The sequence below is a fragment of the Danio rerio genome, chromosome 1 (genome assembly GCF_049306965.1).
Source record: "Danio rerio strain Tuebingen ecotype United States chromosome 1, GRCz12tu, whole genome shotgun sequence".
Lineage (NCBI taxonomy): Eukaryota > Metazoa > Chordata > Actinopteri > Cypriniformes > Danionidae > Danio > Danio rerio.
The window spans coordinates 36,917,889-36,940,777 of NC_133176.1; the positions used below are offsets into that span (position 1 = coordinate 36,917,889).

Here is a 22,889-nt window from a genome sequence, read left to right on the forward strand (position 1 = left end):
CAGCATGTTTTTGGATTTATGGGGGGAACTGGAGCACCCGGAGGAAACCCACGCGAACACTGGGAGAACATGGAAAAACTCCACACAGAAACGTTATTATCATTATTATTATTGTTATTATTATTATTATTATTATTATTATTATTATTATTATTAAAGTGTTATTTTACTCGTTACTTAGAAAAAGTTATATTATTATGTAACTCACATTTCTTGTTATTCAGGTACCCCCAACCCTAGTCATAATGTTCTTAAAATGAATTAAAAAGTAGTCTGAATACATGACCTTAAATAAACAGTGTAGTTTATGCTATTAACAGTGGTGGAAAAAAGTATCAAAAAATCATTGTAAAAAAACAAAAAGTACCAATTTAAAAAGTACCATTACTTAACCAAACCAACCAATCAACAAACAAACAAACAAACAAACAAACAAACAAACAAACAAACAAACAAACAAACAAACAAAGTTCAAAAGTATCAAAAATGTATATCTAGTCTATTATGCCCTTCTAACTTTTTTTTATTCAGCAAATGTATACATTTCCTTTTATTAAGTAAACAATGCCTTTTCTTATTGGGCCACTTGATTTTTTGAAGTGTGCTTGGCCAAAAGGCTACCATGCAAATCTTTGACACTGCACATGTTTGCTGAATGAAAGCATCTGTGTTGTGAGGTCTGTCTGATATGATTATCCTATACATGATTTGATTGGATGGAAATCGGCTGATTTTCTACTTAGTCGATCACCGTAGTCACAAAAAATAAGCATATATATATTCTTACACATACATACACATACACGCACACACACACACCACAGCCATGTCACCCTGCAGCCCAAGACCGGTTACTCACTGAAGCTAAGCAGGGCTGAGCCTGGTCAGTACCTGGATGGGAGAACACTAGGGAACACTAGGTTGCTGTTGGAAGTGGTGTTAGTGAGGCCAGCAGGGGGCGCTCAACCTGTGTTTTGTGTGAGTCCTAATGCCCCAGTAAAAGTAAAGGGGACACTACACTGTCAGTGCGCGCCGTCTTTCGGATGAGACGTTAAAACCGGGGTCCTGACTCTCTGTGGTCATTAAAAATCCCATGGCACTCCTCGTGAAAGAGCAGGGGTGTAACCCTGGTGTCCTGGCCAAGTTTCCTCTATCGGCCCTTACGATCATGGCCTCCCAATCATCCCCTTCCACCGAATTGGCTCTATCACTGTCTCTCCACTCCACCAATAGCTGGTGTGTGGTAAGCGCACTGGCGCCGTTGTCCTGTGGCAGCCGTCGCATCATCCAAGTGGATGCTGCACACTGGTGGTGGTGTGGAGAGACCCCCTCATGATTGTGAAGCGCTTTGGGTGTATGGCCATACACAATAAATGCGCTATATAAATACACATTACATTACACACACACACGCACACGCACACACACACTTTGCACTGTCTGTATTTTGCACTGTTGTTGTATTTGTCTTAATTTTGTACTGTCTGGAGCGCCAACACCTAAGCTCTTCATCATCACAGCACATGCTGCTGATGATGTGACAATAAAAGTGATTTGATTTGATTTGACATATATACATACATATATATTTACTTACATATATAGTCTGTCATTGGGAGTGGAACCAATGTACTAAATGACAAATAAACTTGTTTGTCTTTTTTCTTTCAATGTTGCTTAAAATACCTGTTTAATACATTCTACAAATACTTAAATACTTGCTAGTTGTTATGTATCACAACAACATTTACCACTAAAGGCTTTACTTTTTCTCTGTGGCAGTTTGGACCAACTAGCTTTTCCCTCCCCTTTTTTTCTGACAGTGGTTTTACCAGAGATTATACTCCCAGAAATCTGCATCTTGACTCTATGGGGCGTCTGCGGTGCGTTGACGTAGAAGGCGGAACTATCGTAAGAGCGGCTGAATCGTTCCTGCTGTACTTCAGCACGGAGCGTAAACACTGAGACACTCGCTGTCAACTTCAAACATGTGGAGGTTGTTACATTGTATCCTCGGCTTCATCAGGCTCTACTTAGATGGCGTGAAAGTCCTGCTATACCAGCTTTTCAACAAATCTTTCAGGCTGCCAGGTTAGAGGTTTTTATCGTTACGATTGAGATGTGCTCCAACGAGCGGCTATTTTATGTGTGCAACAGCTGTCAAACATCTATTCTGTAGTAAAGCTGTCCGATGCAGTTGGGGAAAGTTTGAGTCGCTTAAAGAGACAGCACACACGGAAATTAAAATAATGCTTTGATTTAGTCACCTTCATGTTTTTCTTAATGATATCTTTATGATTTTTCTTCCCGATAAACCTTAAATGAGGACTGCAGAATAACAGCGTCAGTCTCAATTTCTTAATGTTTCTATATTATTATTATTATTATTATTATTATTATTATTATTGTTATTATTATTATTATTAGTAGTAGTAGTAGTAGTAGTAGTAGTAGTAGTAGTAGTCGTACTTCGCGTTTTCTGTTGAATAATTGAAAATGCTCAGTGAGTTATTAATGTATTTATTTACTCTATTCTAGTTAATTTTTTTAAGCATCTCCTTATATATTCCATTTATCCCCTTTTTAATATTTAAACACTTTGTATATGTATTGATTTTTTGACTGCTTGCTGACAATTGTTGCAATTGCTTAAGAGCAATTCCAGCTATAGATGAAAAACATAAATTCACAAAGTAACTACGTTAATATTTTATTGAAACATCTGTTTATATTTTCCAAAACAACTAAGCAAAGAATTATGGGTTCAGAAGAATATCAATCTGTAAACATATTTCATATTTTAAATGAGGAAAACAATCAAGCGTTATTACATGACCAAAAAGTTTGCGAGTTTTACCCGTATACAACATACTTCTGTGAATTAAACTGTGCGACCCAACATAAATAATTGATAATCAAAAGGATAAGAGTTGGCTCAATATAGAACAAAGTGGTTGACGTGTGGCATGTTTGTGTTATGGATGTGACAGATGTGAAATTGGCACTTGTGTGATTTTAGTAAATCAAATATAATAGTTTGAAAACATTAACAGAGACATATTTTAAAGCACTGTACAGTACTTGCTTACATACAAAATGCAGAAATGGTTTCAATATTTTGGCAAAACCTTTTTTTTCATGGCAAGGTTGACATTTGCTTGGAATAGCTGTGTTTTTCATTTGCTGTTTAAGGTAGCTTTCTGTAACCTTTGACCTAATAATTCTAAAGCTATACAAGCCACTAATATATTCTTATATCACTTTTCATTTAAAGTAATTGCACAGCAGACCATAATAATTAATGTTTTAAGATTTTTAAAAAGTAAAAGAAAGAAAAAGTAAAGATAAAGCAAGTAGTTTGAATTATCTGAGTCATTCATGCTGGCAGAGATGCAATATGGCTGTTCATCTTTATCACAATCTAATCACATGTTTCTGCTTAGGATAGCTTGGTTGCAAATTCAGACGGCTCTTTATTTAAATTTAAATCACCATTAAAGGGCAACCATGTCCCAGCACGAAGCTCAAGGATTAAACTCAAATCCATCCTTACAATGGACTTTTTGTATCAGAAATATTCAAAGCCCTTTGGGATTAGTTACAAAGGGAGAAAAAGCCTTATTTTTTTGCACATTCTTTGACTTTTTTTAAGGATGACATTAAAATGTGAGCCTTAAAATGAACACATAATTAACTTAATTTTAACTTATCACATATTAACTTTTATTTATAACATGGAAATGTCAACAAGTAGCACTCTTGCTTATTAGTAATGATTATCATAATCTCTCTGCTTCTCTGACCGATTGAGCGGTAAAACATCAATAGTGGACTAGTGGATTTGTTTATGATTATTATTTATTAGAAGTAAAAACACACACTTAGCAAAGGCATGAAGGAATAGCATCATTAGTAGGCTTATTGCAAAAGCTCATGCTGTTCGCAGTACGTTGGCGTTGGATGCAGTTTCTACATTTTAATGATCTCAGAGACCAGTGTAAATCTGAAAACACTTGCAAAGCGCTGACAGGATACGTCCCAAACAAAGACAGTATGTCAGTGTAAAACAACCTTGTTAGGTATGATAAAAATATGTATTTTACATCATTTTCTTGCTTCCTGTCTTGCCCAGATTTGCCCGAGCAGAATGGAAAGGTTGCCATAGTTACAGGGGGAACCAGAGGAATGGGATATGAGATTTCCAGACATCTGGTCAGCCTGGACATGCATGTGATCATTGGTATAGTATCACCTCAAACGTGATTTATGATCAGTGAGCCAAAACTATTCCACTGACGATTTGACCTCAGATCAATTCTTGTGGTCATGCAGCTTGTTAATAGGTTTCCTGCCACTTTTCATTGATTTTTAAAGAGTTATCTATAACATGATGAGCAGTGGGTTTTAAGTACAACTGGTCTGAAGGAGCCAATGAAATTTTAGTAATGAAAACTAAAGATTTAACTGTTGGTCAAAAAAAAAAGATAACTGAAATAAAATACACAAATCACAATGAATGAAAAACTAAAACTAACTAAAACTAAAACAGTTGCTGAAATAAAATAATAATTAGCAAAATAATATATATTTTTAGAATTAATTAGCACGGGAAATCTGACTCGTGGCTGTTTAGAGACGTACTTGTATCACTGCTGTAAATTTACAGATATTTACTACAAAAACCCTGAGTAAAATACAACGTACAGTACATTCTTTACAGTTCACTGCTTTAATATGCACTGCATTGTTGGTCATTTTAAAGCTTTTACAGTAACTTACTGCATATTAAGAATTTCCAGTATTCTACTGTAATCAAAGTAATCAAGTACTGCTAGTGTAATATGATACAATATACAAATAAGACAGTTAATTAACAGTTTTTTGAACAGTGAACAGTTAATTAACAGTTAAAATATTAATAACATTTTGTATCATAATTAAAATAGAATAATGACCGTTTAAAAAAAATCTAATGACAATGGATAATAAAAAAATACTGTTCTACATGATCTCGTAACTTGTTTGGAATTTTCTTTAATTTAACAATACATTTTATAAAACATAAAAGTTTTGTACTGCTATTGTAAAATGTAAATAAATTAGGTCAAACTTTATTTTGATAGTTCGTTTGTTGAATTTTAGTTACATTGCAACTAATTATTATTAGGTTGGGGTTGGGGTTAAGGTTATTGTAAGTTGACTTATTGACCATTTGAATGTGGTCATTGGCCCATGAAATTTTCCTGTTTGTTATCAAACTATTTCATAACTGTAACAAGGGGAAATTCAGTCACTTAATGTTAAAACAGCTATCATAACATTATTGATCAATATGTGGCTCTTTTTGGATTCTCGGAAGCTATAGAATTTACAAATGTACAACAGGAAATATGTTGGGACTATTGTTTTTGTTTACATCCCTCAAAATAGTCTATAGTAATTTAAATGTCTGTTGAAGAAGCAATATCAACAGATATTAAGCAGACAGACTTCTAATACTCAAATGGACCATCAAATTAAAGTGTTACCATAAATTACAGTAAAAATACTGTGAAATTAAAAAGTGGTAAAGGGCATTTTACTAAAAAAATAAGCTGTAATAATGCCATTTTACTGCAAAATGAAATTCCTGTAGAGCTTAGTATTGTAAAATGTTGACAGGTAAGTTACTGTAAATGCAGCAGTTATGGTAACTTGCTAGTAACAGTGCTGCCAGTAAATTACCGCAAAAATACAATAACATGTCTAGTGTTGATGGTACTTTTATATTCAAACATATACTTTATTTGCCAAAAATGTAAACAAGTAGTGTTAAACTACATACATGATATTTAAAATTAAGAAGTTTATCTTCATAATTTTTACTGTCATTTATTTTTATGTAAGTTGTATTTGTGTGGTTTTGAGTTTAGTATTTGTTCAAACCATTGTTTTATTTTTATGACTGAGGTCGTTTACACAACAGTTAATGTAAGCTGTGCAAACACTGAACTTTGCTCTGGTCAACACTGGACATGTCCTGATAGCGGTGACTGTCCAGTGCCAAAGTGTAAGACCTCTTTTGCTCAACGTTTTATTTATTTATTTATTTATTTATTTATTTATTTATTTATTTTTATTTATTTTTTTTATTTTTTTAGGGGGATTAAATTGTGGATTGATGGACCTGTTAGCCTAAAATTGAAAAGCAATATGAATATTTTTACTAGTGTTCTTAAAAAGTGGTTAAAAACAAAACAGCAGTGTTTGCAGAAATAGTGTAGTTTGTGTGGTCATGCTGTCTTTGTTTTTGCCTTACAGCAATTTTATGTAAATAATTATAATGTTGTGTGTATATTTATCTATTTTATTTTCATTTTGTCAAGCCTCCTGTGGACAGGTGTTGAGAATTAGCAAGTCACTTAAAGAAATGCATTTGGTTGTCTAGTGTAATGGGATATTTGCACACAGACTTTTAAAATCAGTCCGCCAGCCCCATGGCTTCCGCGGTTAATTGTCATCCCATACAAAATCAGTGTGTTTAAGATCTGATTTCTTTAAAAAACAGCGATCTTCACTGCCTGGCTGAGATACAATATAAAGCAGGTATCAGACCAAACAAGAAGCACTGCATAAAATGACATTTTTTCATGCCATGTCTTTAAAATATTTAAATATGAAAATTAATTTAATTAAAATTAACCCCAGTATTTTCAATGTAATTTCTGTTGCTAAAGATGGTGCTTGCAATTAAATGGTTGTTTATCTCTGTTAATGCATTAACAACTAAATAAATGCTTAACTCTATTTAACTGAATGTATTTTAATTACATTACTATATCGATGCTGTAAAAGAAACGTTATGAAATTGAAAGTAGTCATATAAAGCTCTAACCGGAAGGTCATCATTGGCTGAAAAACACTAGCTGTGCAAATAGCCCATTGCAATATGCAATAGCAATAGCTCATAGCAATAGCTCATGACAAATAAATAAATTAAAAATAAATAACAAGGTTTAACTATAATTATTAAAACGTAAAACTATATAACAAATATATTCACAAAATGGAAACTAAACTTAAACTAACTGAAGTATTAATGAAATGAACCAAAACTAAACTGAAATTTACAGCAGATTTTAAAATAACATCAAAATAAAAAAACTCATTAAAAAATGCAGCAACCTTAAAAAAGAGCACCAACTCAATTCAAGTGTCTTCTGCCTTGTCTCTCTTCTAAGTATTTCTTCTTTTTCTTCTTCTTTTTCCTTCTTGTCAGTCCGGATTATCAATAAGAGCTCTTTCCTTAAGTATAGTGACACATAAAAGGCAATAAGAAGGGCTTATGCAAGAGAAACTCTCCTCACATGTTCATGAAGGACAGGGCTTTTTACGGAACAGGATATGCAGGGAAATGGCTCATATTTGGCAGAAGTTTTAACACAACTGCTTTTTTTGATAATACTGGTAAAAACGTATGATAAATCTGTTGCACACTGTAATTGCAGCTTTTTTGTGCCTCATTGTGTTGACGTAATTCAGGGGCTTTTTGTAACCAGGAAAGTATGTGTAAAAATTGAAATCAAAACGTGGGCTATGTATTTTTTTTGTATTTGGTCCTTAAGAGTACATAACACATTCGGTTAACTTTACCTCAATTTCTTTTAAACCTTTTTTTCTTTACATTTTTAGTCAAATACACTAATACTTGTGTGTTTTAAAGTGATTTCCATTACAAACTTCTCATAATTGTCCTTACCTATCCATTAAAACAACAACAACAACAACACCAACAACAACAAAACTTTGGCATCAGTTTTTAAATGTCGGTTTTTTTTACTTGTTGGTTGACCTGCACCATGTACTGTTATTTAGAATTATTATGATTCCATCATCAATTTTGAGTGTTCACAGTTCATTTGACTTCACAAAAACATTTCTTATTAACAAAAACAGTTTATTTCTTATAGTGTAAAACTTTTTTATGATTATTATTACTAAACTACTGAATGCGTTGTTACCATGAATGAATGCAGCTTTGTGATTTATCGTAAAACAATTTTGTGCTTTTACAGATTACTTTTACTTGTACAGTTTTATTAACATACCAAACCAACATCACAGAATTCGCAGAAAAGCTGACTGTGGTCTTGCTTCAGGTTGCCTGCGTTTGGGCTTAAAAAGCTTGAATGTGCAGCACTACAAAGGCTGCAGCCAACAAATTGTATCTGCTTTACAGGAAAAAAGCTCTCTATACCAGCAGGTGTCGGTAGTCTATATTTGTCAAAAAGGGATTTCAATAGTACTGCAGATATACAAAAAGTAAAGCAGCTCTTGCTTGCCTTTTTGAATGTGAATTATATTGATCACAGTAAGATCATTATGAATATATTTGTGCTTTGGAATAATCAGATTAGATTATATAAAATTAGAACAGTTTGTGCCACCTTGACTTTTGTATCGCTTTTATCACTTTAACTTTTCTCTTTGTGAATCGACTTGTCAGTCAGACTTCTCTCTCTCACTAACAAAGCAAATGGGTGGCAATTCAACACGCTTAATCGACTAAAAAGCCCTTCAAGTGGTCCAGCTAGTGTGGATTATGTGGAACACACCTCAACAATATGGGTCTACACTCAAACCTTTAAACTAATGAGAAAGAAATAATCTATTACAATCTTAAGTCACTTTTTTAAGGATCTAAACATAGTTCTTATTAGGGCTGTGTGATTCATCAAAATTGAATAGCAATTGTGATTAGAAAAATTGGGATTCGCTAATTGCAAGAGGCTGCAAAATATATGTATATATATGTATATGTACAATAATAATTGTGCAACTGAACTATACGGAAAGCCCACAATAACAGGAAAGTGCTGACAAGTGGGAGGATGGCGTCTGCTGCTTCAGAAGCATTAATAGACAAATTCATGTATTAAAAAACAACATGTCGATAATATGGTAATATTTTGGTTGCAAAGTCACACACAATAAACAAAAACATTTTTTTTTGTAAAAGCTGTCGCAGATTTTTTTGACACAGCATGAGGAAATACAACAATCAGCACCTAAAATTGTACCACAGACACTATATGAGGAGTGTGTTGCAAAAAAAGTCACCTAAAAGTATTGCCAGTGACACTCAATCTAGTAGCTAGCAACAGAGTTTGCAGCTGTTACACCAAAAAACAAAATGTTTTATAAAAGTGTTTAATTTCTGAATATTTCTAAACAAATTTGAATAAAAGTTGGAGTAATTTAATATAATTTTAATATAGCAGTAATTTAATATAGCACTTTTACAATGTAGATTGTGTCAAAGCAGCTTTACATAAAAGATCATAGTAAATTCAAACAGTTTAAAACAGTTTTCAGTGTTTAAGTTCAGTTCCATTTAGCTTAGGTCAGCGTGGTTTAATAATCACTATAGAGTACAAACTCTGAAGAGCAATCCATCGATGCACAGCTCTACAGACCCCAAACCTTCCAAGCCAGTGGCGACAGTGACAAGAAAAAAAACTTCACCAATTTGCAAAAGTGAAGAATTAAAAGAAACTCGAGAGAAACCAGGCTCAGTTGGGCACGACCATTTCTACCTGATATTGCTATAATTGTTTTAACACCATCATTGCCATCTCTCTTGTTGTCTTTTTTATAGCTGGAAATGAAGAAGAGGAGGGTCTGGCAGCAGTAAAGAAGATTCAAGAAGAGTTGAATCAGGGAAAAGGTAAAATACTTTCAAAGCTACATTTTTAGTGTGAAAAAAGGCTGTGTGAATTCCCAGGCACTGTCACGTCTACACCCTCCTCCATCAGTGATCCTGACCTTTACGTTCTCCTTGAGGTGATGATTTACTCCGCAATGACCTGATACCAGTTAACTAGCAGCAAAACAGGCTCATTTTTCTCGCCGTGTTTGGACTGGTCTGTTTACTGGAAGAATGTGTGTGAGAGCAAGCAGAAGAATACCAAGAGTGATGTTTGATGATTGCCTTCGCTGAAGAACCGTAACCTCATTGTAATGCAGATAGGATATTGAGAGCTGCAGTTTGGATGAAGGCGCGCTCGCTTCCCTGCGGTATCCACCCTTCCCCCCATGTGGATTTTCAACTGCTAGGCGAGAACAGGCCCGTCAGTTTTTACTCTTAGCTTTCATCATTGGGCTATTGAAGTTGAGAAATAACGCACCAAAGGGAATCTGTCCTTCTGCCCTTATCTAGGGTCAGTTTGTGTTAAACCATAACCTTAAATGCCAGTTTCGAAATTGGTCTTGATTCAGAGGCGAAAATGTCTGATGTGCTAACAAGAAACAAGGCTTTCAAAACAAGCAAAGGCTTGGCTGGAGGTCTGTTTGCGTTCGTATGTGTGTGAGGCTTTATGCTCAGTGTGATCTGTCATTGTACGCCACTAAGCCGGTCTAATAATGACACTTGATAGCTTTTAAGATGGTTACAATCACCTAATGAGGATAAGACATTGCATCTAGTTAAACAGAGGAGTTGATTTAGTAAAACAAGATAGACTGCGCTGACAAAGATAAGACATGCAATTATAATGGGCTCAGAATGCTCTATGAGAACTTCAAAGTCAAGCAGCTGTCTTATTTAACATGTTTACAGTTGTTTGTTTTTTTTTTTTGTTTTTTTTTTGGACAGTCTGAATGTTGCCCTGCCTGGGTTATTAAAATTGATTGCTGTGCCAGGATGATGCTGCTTTATAAGCAATTTGGGGCAAAAACAAGGTCATACATGAACATGTTTACCACAAAAGTTTCCTTGACAGTAGTTTGCCACAATAATTTGCGCTAAAAATTGCCAGAAATGTTTTGCATCATTATGGCACATGCTTCTGTTGATTAGGAAGTTAGATGAATTAAATGTTACATGAATGCAGTGGCACGCTAATACTATCATAATGACATGACAGCAATAGAAGCCATAGTATTTCAGATAGTTGCAGTCTAACAGGGCATTGCATCACAGACAGTGAGACATCTTGTGTTGCAAGAACGAATGCTATTACTAAAGTAAGAAACCCAATTAAAGGGATAATTTACCCGAAAATGGAATTTCTGTCATCATTTCCTTGTTCATTACTTTATTCTTTCAAACAAGTTGTTTTGACGAATGCTAGTTAATTTTACCCCTTTGACTTTCTTAGTATTTTTTTTTTTTTACTATGGATACCATCAACCGACATTTTGCAAAACATCATGTTCAACAGAAGAAAGAAGCCTATAAAAGTTAAAATTGATAAGAGGAAGAGTAACCGGTGAGGTAATTTCGATCACATTATAATAGCTAAAGTGATAACCTAAAAAAAATAGTTCTCCAGATGTTTTTACCAACATTTATGAACTGAAAAAAATGTTTATTTCTTACAGATAGCATTGATGTAAAACAAATAGGGTGATTGCATGTGTTTTAAAGATGTCAGAGCTGTTTAACAGGTTACTCGTATACCATTTTATAGGGGTGTGACGACACGCTTACTCCATGAGATGAGACACAAGATTTTCACGAGGCGAGACGAGATTTATTATTATTATTATTTTTTTTAAATCTTCAATTATGAAATATTTGAATAGAAAGTAGTTCTTTATTAAACAAAAAAAATGCAAATTGCAAAACTTTAGGTGCTTTTTTTTAAATCAATTTGAAATGACTGTTACTCTACTTCTGTTTTAATGAATTCAATTGAATGCAGTAAAGCACATGAAAACACTACAAAATGTTTTTCTAATAGCAGATGTGAATAGAAAATATATAATTCTTACATATAATTTTAAATATTAGCACAATATTTGCTAATATATGAAAAGAAAATAGATTTTAATTCAACTGCAAAGAAAAATAAATAAATAAATCAAAAACTGCAAAATAAGTTTAAAAAAAATCTAACGAATGTTATTTTATTTCTATTTGTATTAATTCTAATTGTAAAGGACATGCAAACACTGCTAAATATTTAGCTATAAACACTACTGACTGAATGTGATGCAATTTGATATGCAGGCCGAATGGAAAAAAGGAAAAAAAAAAAAAAAAACTTTAGCTTTTCCCAGGCAGCATAAACGTGTGTTCAGTGATCATGTGATGATGACCAGACTCGGAAGGTGCAGAGAAAAGTGTCAAACAGCCATGTTTGTATGTCACAAAATGCGACTAAAGGTCCTTCACAATGTTAATAGTTTGATTCAGGTGTTTACATGTCTGTACTGCACTTAACTTAATACAAAAATGCTCCACGTCTTAATTCCATCTGTGTTTATGACGATTATGACTTTAAACATATCTGCGGCGCCTGCCAACCGAGTGACACGTGCAACTCTGAGGCCAGCCTGGGATGCCAAGTGTGCGGAAAGCACTTGATATGCAGTTTAAATGTAATCCTGCCTCTGATCTTCAATGCTAATTTCACCATCACGCTCTATCATAACATTACACCTAACGAGACAACTTTTCACCTCGACGAGAAATCTCGTTACGATTTAATCTTGCGAGATCTCATCTTACGATGAAGAAAAGTGTATTAAACTATTAACATTATTAAACTATTAACACCAAAGTCTCTCCGCCCATCTGAGGGTGCTGCAGCTGAAGGAAAAGACCAGTTTATACAGCTTGACTCTGGACACTGAGATTCTTACAGAAATTAAAATAAAAATGAACCTTCCATACTCTAGTGGTTGGGTCACAATTATCTGACGTGGATGACCAGTGTCCTGCAGATTTTAGCTCCAACTCTAATTAAAATCACCTAAAAAAGCTAATCAATGTCTCACTATGTATACTTGAAAGGAGTACCATTTTTATTCATAGCCAAACTGCAGGGGGTGCCAACAGCTATTTACTTTGGAATTTTAATTGAATTATTTCTAAAAAGTTTCATTAAAAGTGTATTCAAAATGAATATTGTTATCACAGTTAACAAATTATGAAGGTGTAAAATAAGAGGCTTTTAAATTAGGCTCTATTAAAGGGACAACCAAATATGAAAATGTACTCACTATTTATTCCCCTCTAGCGGTTCCCAACCTTTAGGAGTTTCTTTATTCTGTTAACATAAATCAATATTATTTGAAAAAAGCTAAAAACCTGTAAACATTTACTTCCAAAGTAAGAAAAATACTATATGAAAGTCAATAGTTACAGGTTTCCAACATTTTTCAAAAGAATTAATTTTGTTTAACAGACGAAAGAAACGCATACATGTCTGAAACAAGTAAATGATGACGGAATTTACATTTTTAGGTAAACTATCCCTCAATCGGTGGTCTTGTGTGCATTTCTGCTGAAGATATGTAAACATGCAGTACCCAGCATTAAGCTGCCGTCATAGTTTTTGCGTGCAAAATTCTGTTGGATGGCACTACGAAAAGGGGCGAGATTAAACAAGATGATTAGACATTAAAAAAAGCATACGATTGCTCCATATTTTAAATTTAATTACAGAGATTTCAGGTTTTGATCTATAATCGGTCTCACGCAGTTAAGTGATGTGATTTCACAGGTTAGAGTTCACAAAGCTTGAACTTTCCAACGCATCGAACTGTAAAACTCGACACACGAGCTTGCGTTTCTGGTCTCACTCATTTGCTTGCATATCAATGGAAGTCTATGAGGAGTAAAGTGCAGTGTGACTGCAGCTTTACTCACAGTATGTCTATTATTAATTTAAAAATCCAATAATAGAAATGCTTCACTCTGCAGAATCTGCTCAATTGTAGTTTTGGATTGAAGTTCTCACATTGCACAACTGTCTGGGGTACCAATTTAGTGTGTTCACACTTGGTAGTGCTTATTTGATTAGAACACACTCTGGTACCACTACACTTGTTCTAATTGAACAGTTAAATTGAATAACTTTGAATGCTGCCATCCAAACCCTGGTGTGCACCACAGAAGTGGATCAACTGTACACTTTTCTTGTTTGGACTGGTCCAAATGAACCACGAGAAACAAGTGTGAACATATTCTTATATATGTTGTGTGCACACTACAAAAGAGATCGGTGACAGGGCACTTCAGTGGGAAATAAAATAACAGCAAATTCCCTTCCTTGTTTTCAGAACTCTTTCACAGTGAGATTGCATGTGAGACAGGACTTCTTGCACAAGACTTAGCTGTTTAATTCATGTCAAACATATTAGCCCACAAGATTCAGGTTGTCTATGCACTGATTTACAATGGAAAAAATCACAAAATGCATACTCAAAATGTGAAAGACCCTATTTTCTATAATGTGAATGAGCAGTGACTTACTGTACCTTAGTATTTTGGCCATTTGGAAGTGATTTCCAGAAAGCTGTTAGTAAGTAAAGGTTGAGGCTGTAATCATGCAGTTTGTACCTGGTCAGTTATCTTTGAATTAAAGGCATGGGTCACACAAAAATCAAAATGTACTCACCCTCAAGTGGTTACAAACCATTATGGGTTTCTTTATTCTATTAAACACATAAGAAGATATTTTGAAGAAAGCTGAAAACCATTGTCTTCCTTAGTGGGAAAAAAAACATATATAATGGAAGCCAATGGCTACAGGTTTTAGGCAATCTTCAAAATATCTTCTTCTATATCAGACAGAATAAAGAAGCTTGTAAAGATTTGGAACCACTTGAGGGTGAATAAATAGTAAGTAATGTTTATTTTTAGGTGATCTCTTTAAGGCCTCATCTGTATTCAAACAGAATTTGATATGTATGTATGAGATGTGTTTTAAAGCATTTGAAACAAATGTTTGGCTTGTGATTATTTTAAACATTTTGTTGTTGGAGTTTATTCCTAAAGTTAGCTCTCTGCATCTCTCACATGGTCGCCCACTGAACCTTAGCAGGGCTGCGCCCAGTCAGTCCCTGGATGGGAGACCACATGGGAAAGCTAGGTTGCTGCAGAAAGTGGTGTTGGTGAGGCCAGCAGGGGACACTCAACCTTTAAATAGGATAAGATTAGATTAGTTTAGATTAGATTAGGTTAGATTAGATTAAATTCAACTTTATTTTCATTACACATGTGCAAGTACAAGGCAACGAAATGCCGTTAAGGTCTAACCAGCAGTGTAATAGCAGCAAGTGAAGGATACAGGTATAAGTTTTAAAGTGCAGTTATAGAAAAACTATGGTGATATTTACAGATGAATGTACTAACATTATATACAGGTTGTATTAGCTATGAACAGAGATTTACAATAAATGAATATATGTACAGGTTGCTATTAATAATCAGAAGTGTGCAGATAAATAAACATGATTACAAATGTATATGTACAGTGGGTGTGCACATAATTACAAATGTCCATGTGCAGTGGGTATGTACAGTTAAAATAAATGAATCGATGCAATGTAATGCAGTGATTATATGCCATTTTTAAATGTGCAAATGTTAAATAGTGTAGGGATTGTGAGGAGTTTTATGATAGAGGACAGTGGGGATGTATTAGAGGGGCAAAAGAGGTCAGTGAGGGGAGTTCTGAAGGGAGACAGCTCTGGGGAAAAAGCTGTTCCTCGGTCTGCTCGTTTTTGTCTGGGGGAGCCCGAACCACCTGCCAGAAGGCAGGAGTGAAAACAGTCTGTGAGCAGGGTGAGAGGAGTCCTTAAGAATACTGCGTGCTCGGCGCAGATAGTGTTTCTTCTGGATGTCCTCAATGGCTGGCAGTGTGGTCCCTGTGATGCGTTGGGCAGTTTTCACCACCCGCTGCAGTGCCTTACACTCAGCAACAGAGCAGCTTCCATACCAAACTGTAACGCAGTTGGTCAGGATGCTTTCTATTGTGCAGCGGTAGACGTTCACCACGATGGCTGATGAAAGCTGGTTCTTATTAACATGCCTTAAGAAAAATAGGCGCTGATGAGCCTTCTTGACCAGGCTGGAGGTGTTGGTGGTCCAGAAAATGACCTTTGAGATGTGGTCCGCAGGAACTTGAAGGATGAGACAGGCTCAACTGCCATCCCATTATTTTGGATGTGATCATGTGAGCCTGTTCGTCCCTTCCGGAAGTCCATAATGAGCTCCTTGGTCTTGTTGGTGTTAAAAAGGAGATTATTGTCGTGCACCAAGTGGCCAAATGCTGTATCTCCTTCCTGTAGGGAGTTTCATCATTATTGGTGGTTAGACCAATCACTGTGGTGTCATTGCAAATTTGATGACTGGTGGTCTGCGTGGGTCCTAATGGCCAAGTATATTGATGGGGACTCAATACTCTATATTGCACCGTCTTTCAGATGAGATGTTAAACCAAGGTCCTGTCTCTTTGTGTAAAAATCCCAGGATGTCTTTCGAAAAAGAGTAGGGGTTTAACCTCTGCATCCTGGCCAAATTTGCCCACTGGCCTCTGTCCATCATGGCCTCCTATCCATCCCCTTAGCATAATTGGCTTCATCAATCTGTCTCCTCTCCACCAGTCAGCTGTTGTGTGGTGTGCAGTCAGGTGCAATATGGCTGCCATGCTACACACTGGTGGTGGATGAGGAGATTCTCTCCAATGTGTAAAGCACTTTGAGTGTCTAGAAAATCACTATATAAAGATAAGAAATTATTATTATTATTAAATATTACACAAAAAATATCAAACTGAAATCAATTTTAACATCGAAAATATTAAAAACTTGGAGCGACCAATTATTAATATAATTTTTTGAAACAATCATACATCACCGCTGAAGCTACTTATTTGCTAACATATTTTACATATATAAAAATTGTCATTTTTAATGATGGTAATAAATGTAAGTGGTTAGCACTGTCTTCTTACAGCTAAAAGGTTGCTTATACAAGTCCCAACCAAGCCAGTTGTCATTTCTGAGTTTGCATATTCTCCTCATGTTTGTGTGGGTTTCCTCCAGGTGCTCTGGTTTCCCTCACAGTCCAAATCCATGCGGTACAGGTGAATTGAATAAACAAAAACAAAACAAAAAAAGTCTATAGTGTATGAGTGTGTGAGTGTGTGTGTGAGAATGTGAGAGTGTAGGGGTGTTTCCAAGTACTGGGTTGCAGCTGAAAGGGCATTCGTTGTTAAAAAAAAATGCTGTAATAGTTGGTGATTTACTCTGCTGTGGTGATCTGATAATTAAGGGACTAAGCCGAAGGAAAATAAAAGTTTTTAAAGGTTCACTGAAGTGCTATGAAAGGCGTGTTTTTGTTTGATGCCTGACGTAATTTGAAAACGCAAACACAAGGTGCGACATAGAGTAGATCCTCCCCCTTTAAAAAAAAAAAAACTACCAATAGTGTTTTTTTTTTTTTTTTTTTTACATCACAGTTCTGCTAGTGAGCGAGGTTGAGCTCAAGCACACAGCAATAGCTTCTTGAAGGGGGGCAGGACATGTCAGATACAAGAAGGTCAGAAGGTTTGATGAGAAACTGAAGTACGAGATGACATCAAAAAATCATTGATCTGTTTAGATGGACGTGACAAACTGCAAGCTTTGTATTGTCTTAATGAAAATTTAGTCACTCTTGTAGTTTGTAGATCTCTTTAAGACCAGAGATGCCAAAAGTAGGGCCTGCGGGCCAAAGTTGACCCATGGTAACCTTTGATTTGGCCCACCACTGTATATGCATTTTGAATGATAGTATATCAATAAACAGAAGAAGCTGAACTCTCCAGCCATTTCCCAACCAGACCAATAATGTCTGCTGTCTATTCCTGAATTAATTAAATTTACAGATAGCTTTAGTTGAATGTACCTTTGCTCAATTGAACTGAACCCCCCAAAATGGCACCGGGCAAGCTCATCATGGGGTCATGCTGACCCTTTACTCTGCGGCTCCAGAGATAGTGTCCGTCTTGGAGAGATAGTGCTGAGTGACTGATTCAGGGCAGAGCGCTGCTGGCAGACACACTCGTCCCACACTGATCCGCTCTCCTCTCTCTTGCCCTGACAACACAAGGCAGACGTGCAGAGCTGAGCCGTGGCAGGCGGCAATACACCCTGTCAACACGTTATGGATTCAGTCACTCTGGATGGGCGGACAGTTATGTTCCCTAGGCTGTTTTCCACCCATCCTCCGCTTGTCTTGTTCTCTGCGCAGCTGCCGCAGCTCCGGATCTGCGGTATGATTTCTGAGTGACGAAACCTTCATAACTCATCAAAACGCTTTTCACAAAGTGTCTGTGTCAGATAAGGGATGTGGTCTTGGAGGCTGCCATAATGGCACACACTTTATTGTAGATGTAGACTAAGATTGCTTGTATAGAGCTAGTATAGAATTCAAACCAAAGATTATTCAGACACCAAGTATATATTATACTAGTTTAGTTTTGTTAGTAAAGATGGCAAAGTAAAGTAAACTGTGACATGTTATACACAAAGATTCTTCCTACCCTAATCTTACAGGAACTGAAAACGGGGGGAAAAAAATAAGGTCAGGTTTGCATTAACGTGGTTGACAACATAAGAAGTCTATTTTGTTGTTGAGGAAAAATGTTAAATGTTATATGTCATAGCCTTATTCCAAAATGGATTAAATCAACTTATTTCCTCAAAATTCTACACACAATACTCCATAACGACAATGTAAAAAAAAAGAGTTTTTGAAATTATTGCAAATTTATATTAAAAAAAAGAAAAATCACATTTACATAAGTATTCACAGCCTTTGTCGTGAAGCTCTAATTGCGCTCAGGTACATTCTGTTTTAACTGATCATTCTTGAAATGTTTTAGCAGCTTAATTGGAGTTCACCTGTGGTAAATTCAGTTGATTGGACATGATTTGAAAAGGCATACAGTACACCTGTCAATATAAGCTCCCAGGGTTGACAGTGCATGTCAAAGCACAAACCAAGCATGAAGACAAAGGAATTGTCTGTAGTCCTCCGGTGTTCAAGACTTTTAGAGACTGTTAAGCAGGCATGAGTTGGAGCTAAGCTATGCAGAGCTGCAGCCCTCCAGGAATTGAGTTTGAGACCTATGATTTAGAGTGTCATTTGTTAGTGTAATAAATGGCCACCGAATGCCTAGTCTTCAGACTTATGACAGGGGGTCTGGGCCTCATGTACGAAGACTTGCATTGAATTCAAACTAAAACATTGCGTACACACAAAGCTGTAAATGTGCGTACGCAGTAAAAAATTCAGATGGATGAAACAGTGCGCACGCTGAATCCCACGCATATTCTCTTTGTACATTGGAATGAACGTAAAACTGAGACCACGTGCACTAGCGCAAAACCCCTCCCTGCCTCCTCCCCCTTATAAATTTGGTAATGACTCCACTTTGGCAAAACCAATTGAAAAATCAATAGCAAAGGCAAGCAAAAAGAGTAACTTTAAACAGAATGTGAAATGAAAGGTGCTCCTATCATAGATAGACCAAGATAAATGGTGTTATTTGCAAGTTTGTCCTTCAGAATTAATTACAAGAGAAAAGAAAAAAAATATTGAGTTGGAAAGTTAAGCTAACGCGGTAATGCAGTGGGGTCTGAACATCACACTGCGAAGGAATTAAAAAATAAATTGTGCGATGTAAAGTTGTAAAATTTTGTAGTGTCCAGTTTGATTGACAGAGATAAAATAACCAAAGAGAGTGGATTTTAGCAGCTTGAGTGGCGTAGCTGGTAAAGAGCATGGCAATATGTTTTGACACTATCATTCATGAACCCAATGAAGCAATGTACATGCAGTCGATCACTCAATTTACACTGGGAAAGCTGGCGATCGCTGCAAATTGCACTTTAATGTTTGGCTGGTCAACTGTTATGGAAACCTTATATACCTGCTAGACATGCGGATGTTCCCGTCCCGTACAGTTGCCATTGCACGGCTCAAAGATACTTTGTAGTGTGCGATTAGGAGATGTACTAATATAAATCTGTGTGTCGCCAGCATAGCAATGATAATTAATGCCATATTTTTGTAATTTTTTTCCCAAGAGGTAGCATATAAAATGCTCAACAAAAGTCGCCCGAGTACCAAACCCTGGGGCCACCGTGACATAGAGGGACAGTCCGCAATCTATGACCTCCCAAATAAATGAACTGCGAGCGTTCGGTGAAAAAGGATATAAACCATTTTAGTGCTGTCCCAGCTAGGCCAACCCAGTCTCGAAATCTGTCTAATAGTAAGCTGTGAGAGATTGTGTCAAAGGCTGCAGTTAGATCCAAGAGCACCAGAATACCACAAGCCCCAGAGTCAGCAATCTTAAGAAGGTCATTAGTGACCTTAAATAATGCCGAGTTCAGACTGCATGATTTTCAAACTAGTCGTGTCACAGACGTTTTCACACTGCTTGACTATCTGGGCTAGCGTTACGTCGTTGCTTTGTTTACACTGCAAGATGGATCCGCGACCGGGACATTCACATTGCATGACTTAACTATAGGAAGAATCGCCGACAACTTCGTCCAAACTACGTCTCACAGCCAAAAACACGTAGTATATCTTTTGTTATTAACTACATAATGAGAAAGAAGCCTTTAATGGGGTAGAACATGTACATGTTTGCTCGCCTGGGTTTAAAGAATTAGCCATTTCTCCTCAACGTTGATAATAAACTAATTTCTTTCTGTACTATGAAACGTCAAACAGACACAGTTGCTCCTGAGTCCTGTCAAACCTCCACTAGTTTTTCCTCCATTTCATGGGACGATCGCTGATGTTATTTTCAGTCAAAACTCAATTCACACGGCATGATTTGAATCGCCGACAGCTCCAGATATTCAGCACACCAAATATCTCGCAGGCATCGGCGACTTATCGGCGATTCTCTCAGATAGCGTCTTTGAAAGTTCATACTGTGTGATTGTCACTCACGTACACGAGCAGCGATTTGCCTGTGATATCAGGCATTTGTCTGCGATTTCTCAAAACCTGTCGGCGAGCCAAAATCGAGGCTGAAATCACGCAGTCTGAACTAGGCATAAGGCTGTTTCCACACTGTGACCTGATCTCAAGCTCGATTGAAAAGGCATTTACCTAAAGGTGGTTTTGTAGTTGACTGGCCACCACGCGCTCAAGAACTTTTGCTAAAAAAGGTACATTCGAAATAAGCTGATAGTTTGATAAATCAGTAGTGTCACAGCCAGGTTTTTTAAGGATTGGCGTAACAGCGCGGTTTCTATTGACCCTGTACTGAGTGAGGCATTCACAATAGCTGTGATATGGGGCACAAATAGTGATAAACAGTTAAAGGAATTATTGCATTTTCACAAACCATTTGTGTTTAAGAGTAGTTAAGAGTTTTTAGGATCATTCAGAATGAGTTAGTAAATAATTAATAATCTATTGAAATCAACGTTTAGATGTCTTTTTATTCAGGCATATATTAATGGTTACTATGTATGTTAATAAATGCTTTATTAACTCAACTTCATGCAGTTTTTGGACCTAATCTAATGTGAGGACTATTTATGCTTTATAAATCCCTTATAAATGACAAATAAAGGCTCCGTTATATTCCAAACAGGAAAAATGACATAAACTACACTACTCAAATGGAACTTTACTTCAAATGAAAAATAAGTCTGCAACCTTATCTAAAATCATTATAGATTTTAAATATTGCATCTTATTATATTGTTAAATTATTATATTGTTGTTTTATCCAGTTTTATGTCGTATTTTGTCATTCCTGTTTTTGGCAATGTTTAAACTTTACAGTAATTTTACTTTTTAAAAAAGATTGAAAATATTATTGTTCATTTGAAACTGAGCTTTAAAATGTCATTTATAAGGGATTTATAAGGCATTAATAGTCCTCACTTTAGGTTAGGTCACAAAACTGCATGAAATTAAGATAATAAAGCATTTGTAAACATACATAGTAACCATTAATGTATGACTGAATAGCAAGATATATAAATGTTGATTTCAATGGTTTATTGATCATTTACAAACTCATTCTGAATTATCCTAAAAACCCTTAACTACTCCTAAATAAAAATGGTTTGTAAATATTGGGATACTTAATTTAGTAATGAAAAATAAACCATTAACTGAAAATACAATTATTAACCACATTATATAGGTGCTTATAAGTCAAGAATACAGCATTTGTAGCTGCAGTTATAAACTGCTTACTAATGTTTATTAATGTAGCGTTAATGCTTAACAAATAATGAATTCACTAGATACTAATGCCTTATAAATGATTCATAGTGTGTAGTTATTATAAAGTGTTACCCAATTTTTCACAGTATAGCGCGAGTTATAGACTGCTTTCTTTTTTTATTTATCAAGAAGGTTCCATATGATGACGATTTACATTCCAGGCCTAGAATGCAGCACACACTTCTCCCTGAAATCCTGTAGAATTCATCCAATTAGATGATGACTTTGAAAATGAAGTGTTTCCAATTTTGTTCCGTATGCATCAGATGTTCAGCCAGCAGTCAGTCTGTGTGATGTCTGATGCAGACTATTGAATTTCTGACTCTTCCTCTGTTTTGCATCTTAATTCATGCACTTCAATGGTATACAATATAGGCTGCACAATATCGTCTCATGTTTGACATCACAATGTGCAAATGTGCAATAGTCACATCGCAGGATCTGCAATTTTGAGCTGAACACATTTGATTTGTGTAAAACTAATAGATTGATATATGAGTTTTAAGATTTCAAGTGCATTTTAACCCTTTTTGGCACAAGACAGTTTGTATCTTTAACAAGGATTAAGTTCATCTAACTATTTACACAACAAAGTAATTACAGTGTTATTTTACATTTGATTATTGGATTTCTGTACCTAAATACTTTATGCCTCCATAATGCTGGTGGTGGATAAGTTGACGGTTCATTCCGCTGTGGCGACCCCCGATTAATAAAGGGACTTAGCCGAAAAGAAAATGAATGAATGAATGAAAGAAAGAAACCCAAAAATACTCTGTATTCATTGATCCTTGTAATTTATTTGTTATATTTTATCAAATACACTTGCACTGTAAAAAAAAAAAAAATCCTGGTTGCCTTAAAT

General features: G+C 35.7%; 1 protein-coding gene across 4 annotated transcripts in view; it reads left to right on the forward strand.

Moving 5' to 3' along the window:
* The window catches only part of dhrsx (dehydrogenase/reductase (SDR family) X-linked), a 101,722-nt gene that overhangs the window by 16,373 nt on the left and 62,460 nt on the right, over positions 1-22,889 (forward strand). The window contains exons 1-3 of one of the 4 annotated variants that reach the window (NM_001256719.1): positions 1,921-2,091; positions 4,133-4,240; positions 9,638-9,706. In NM_001256719.1, coding sequence (NP_001243648.1) covers positions 1,989-2,091; positions 4,133-4,240; positions 9,638-9,706 — 280 coding nt within the window. In that variant the 5' untranslated portion in view covers positions 1,921-1,988. Of the gene's footprint in view, positions 1-1,920; positions 2,092-4,132; positions 4,241-9,637; positions 9,707-22,889 lie in introns of those variants that run through there. The other 3 variants (XM_073949174.1, XM_068220901.1, XM_073949177.1) reach the window with 3 other exon arrangements.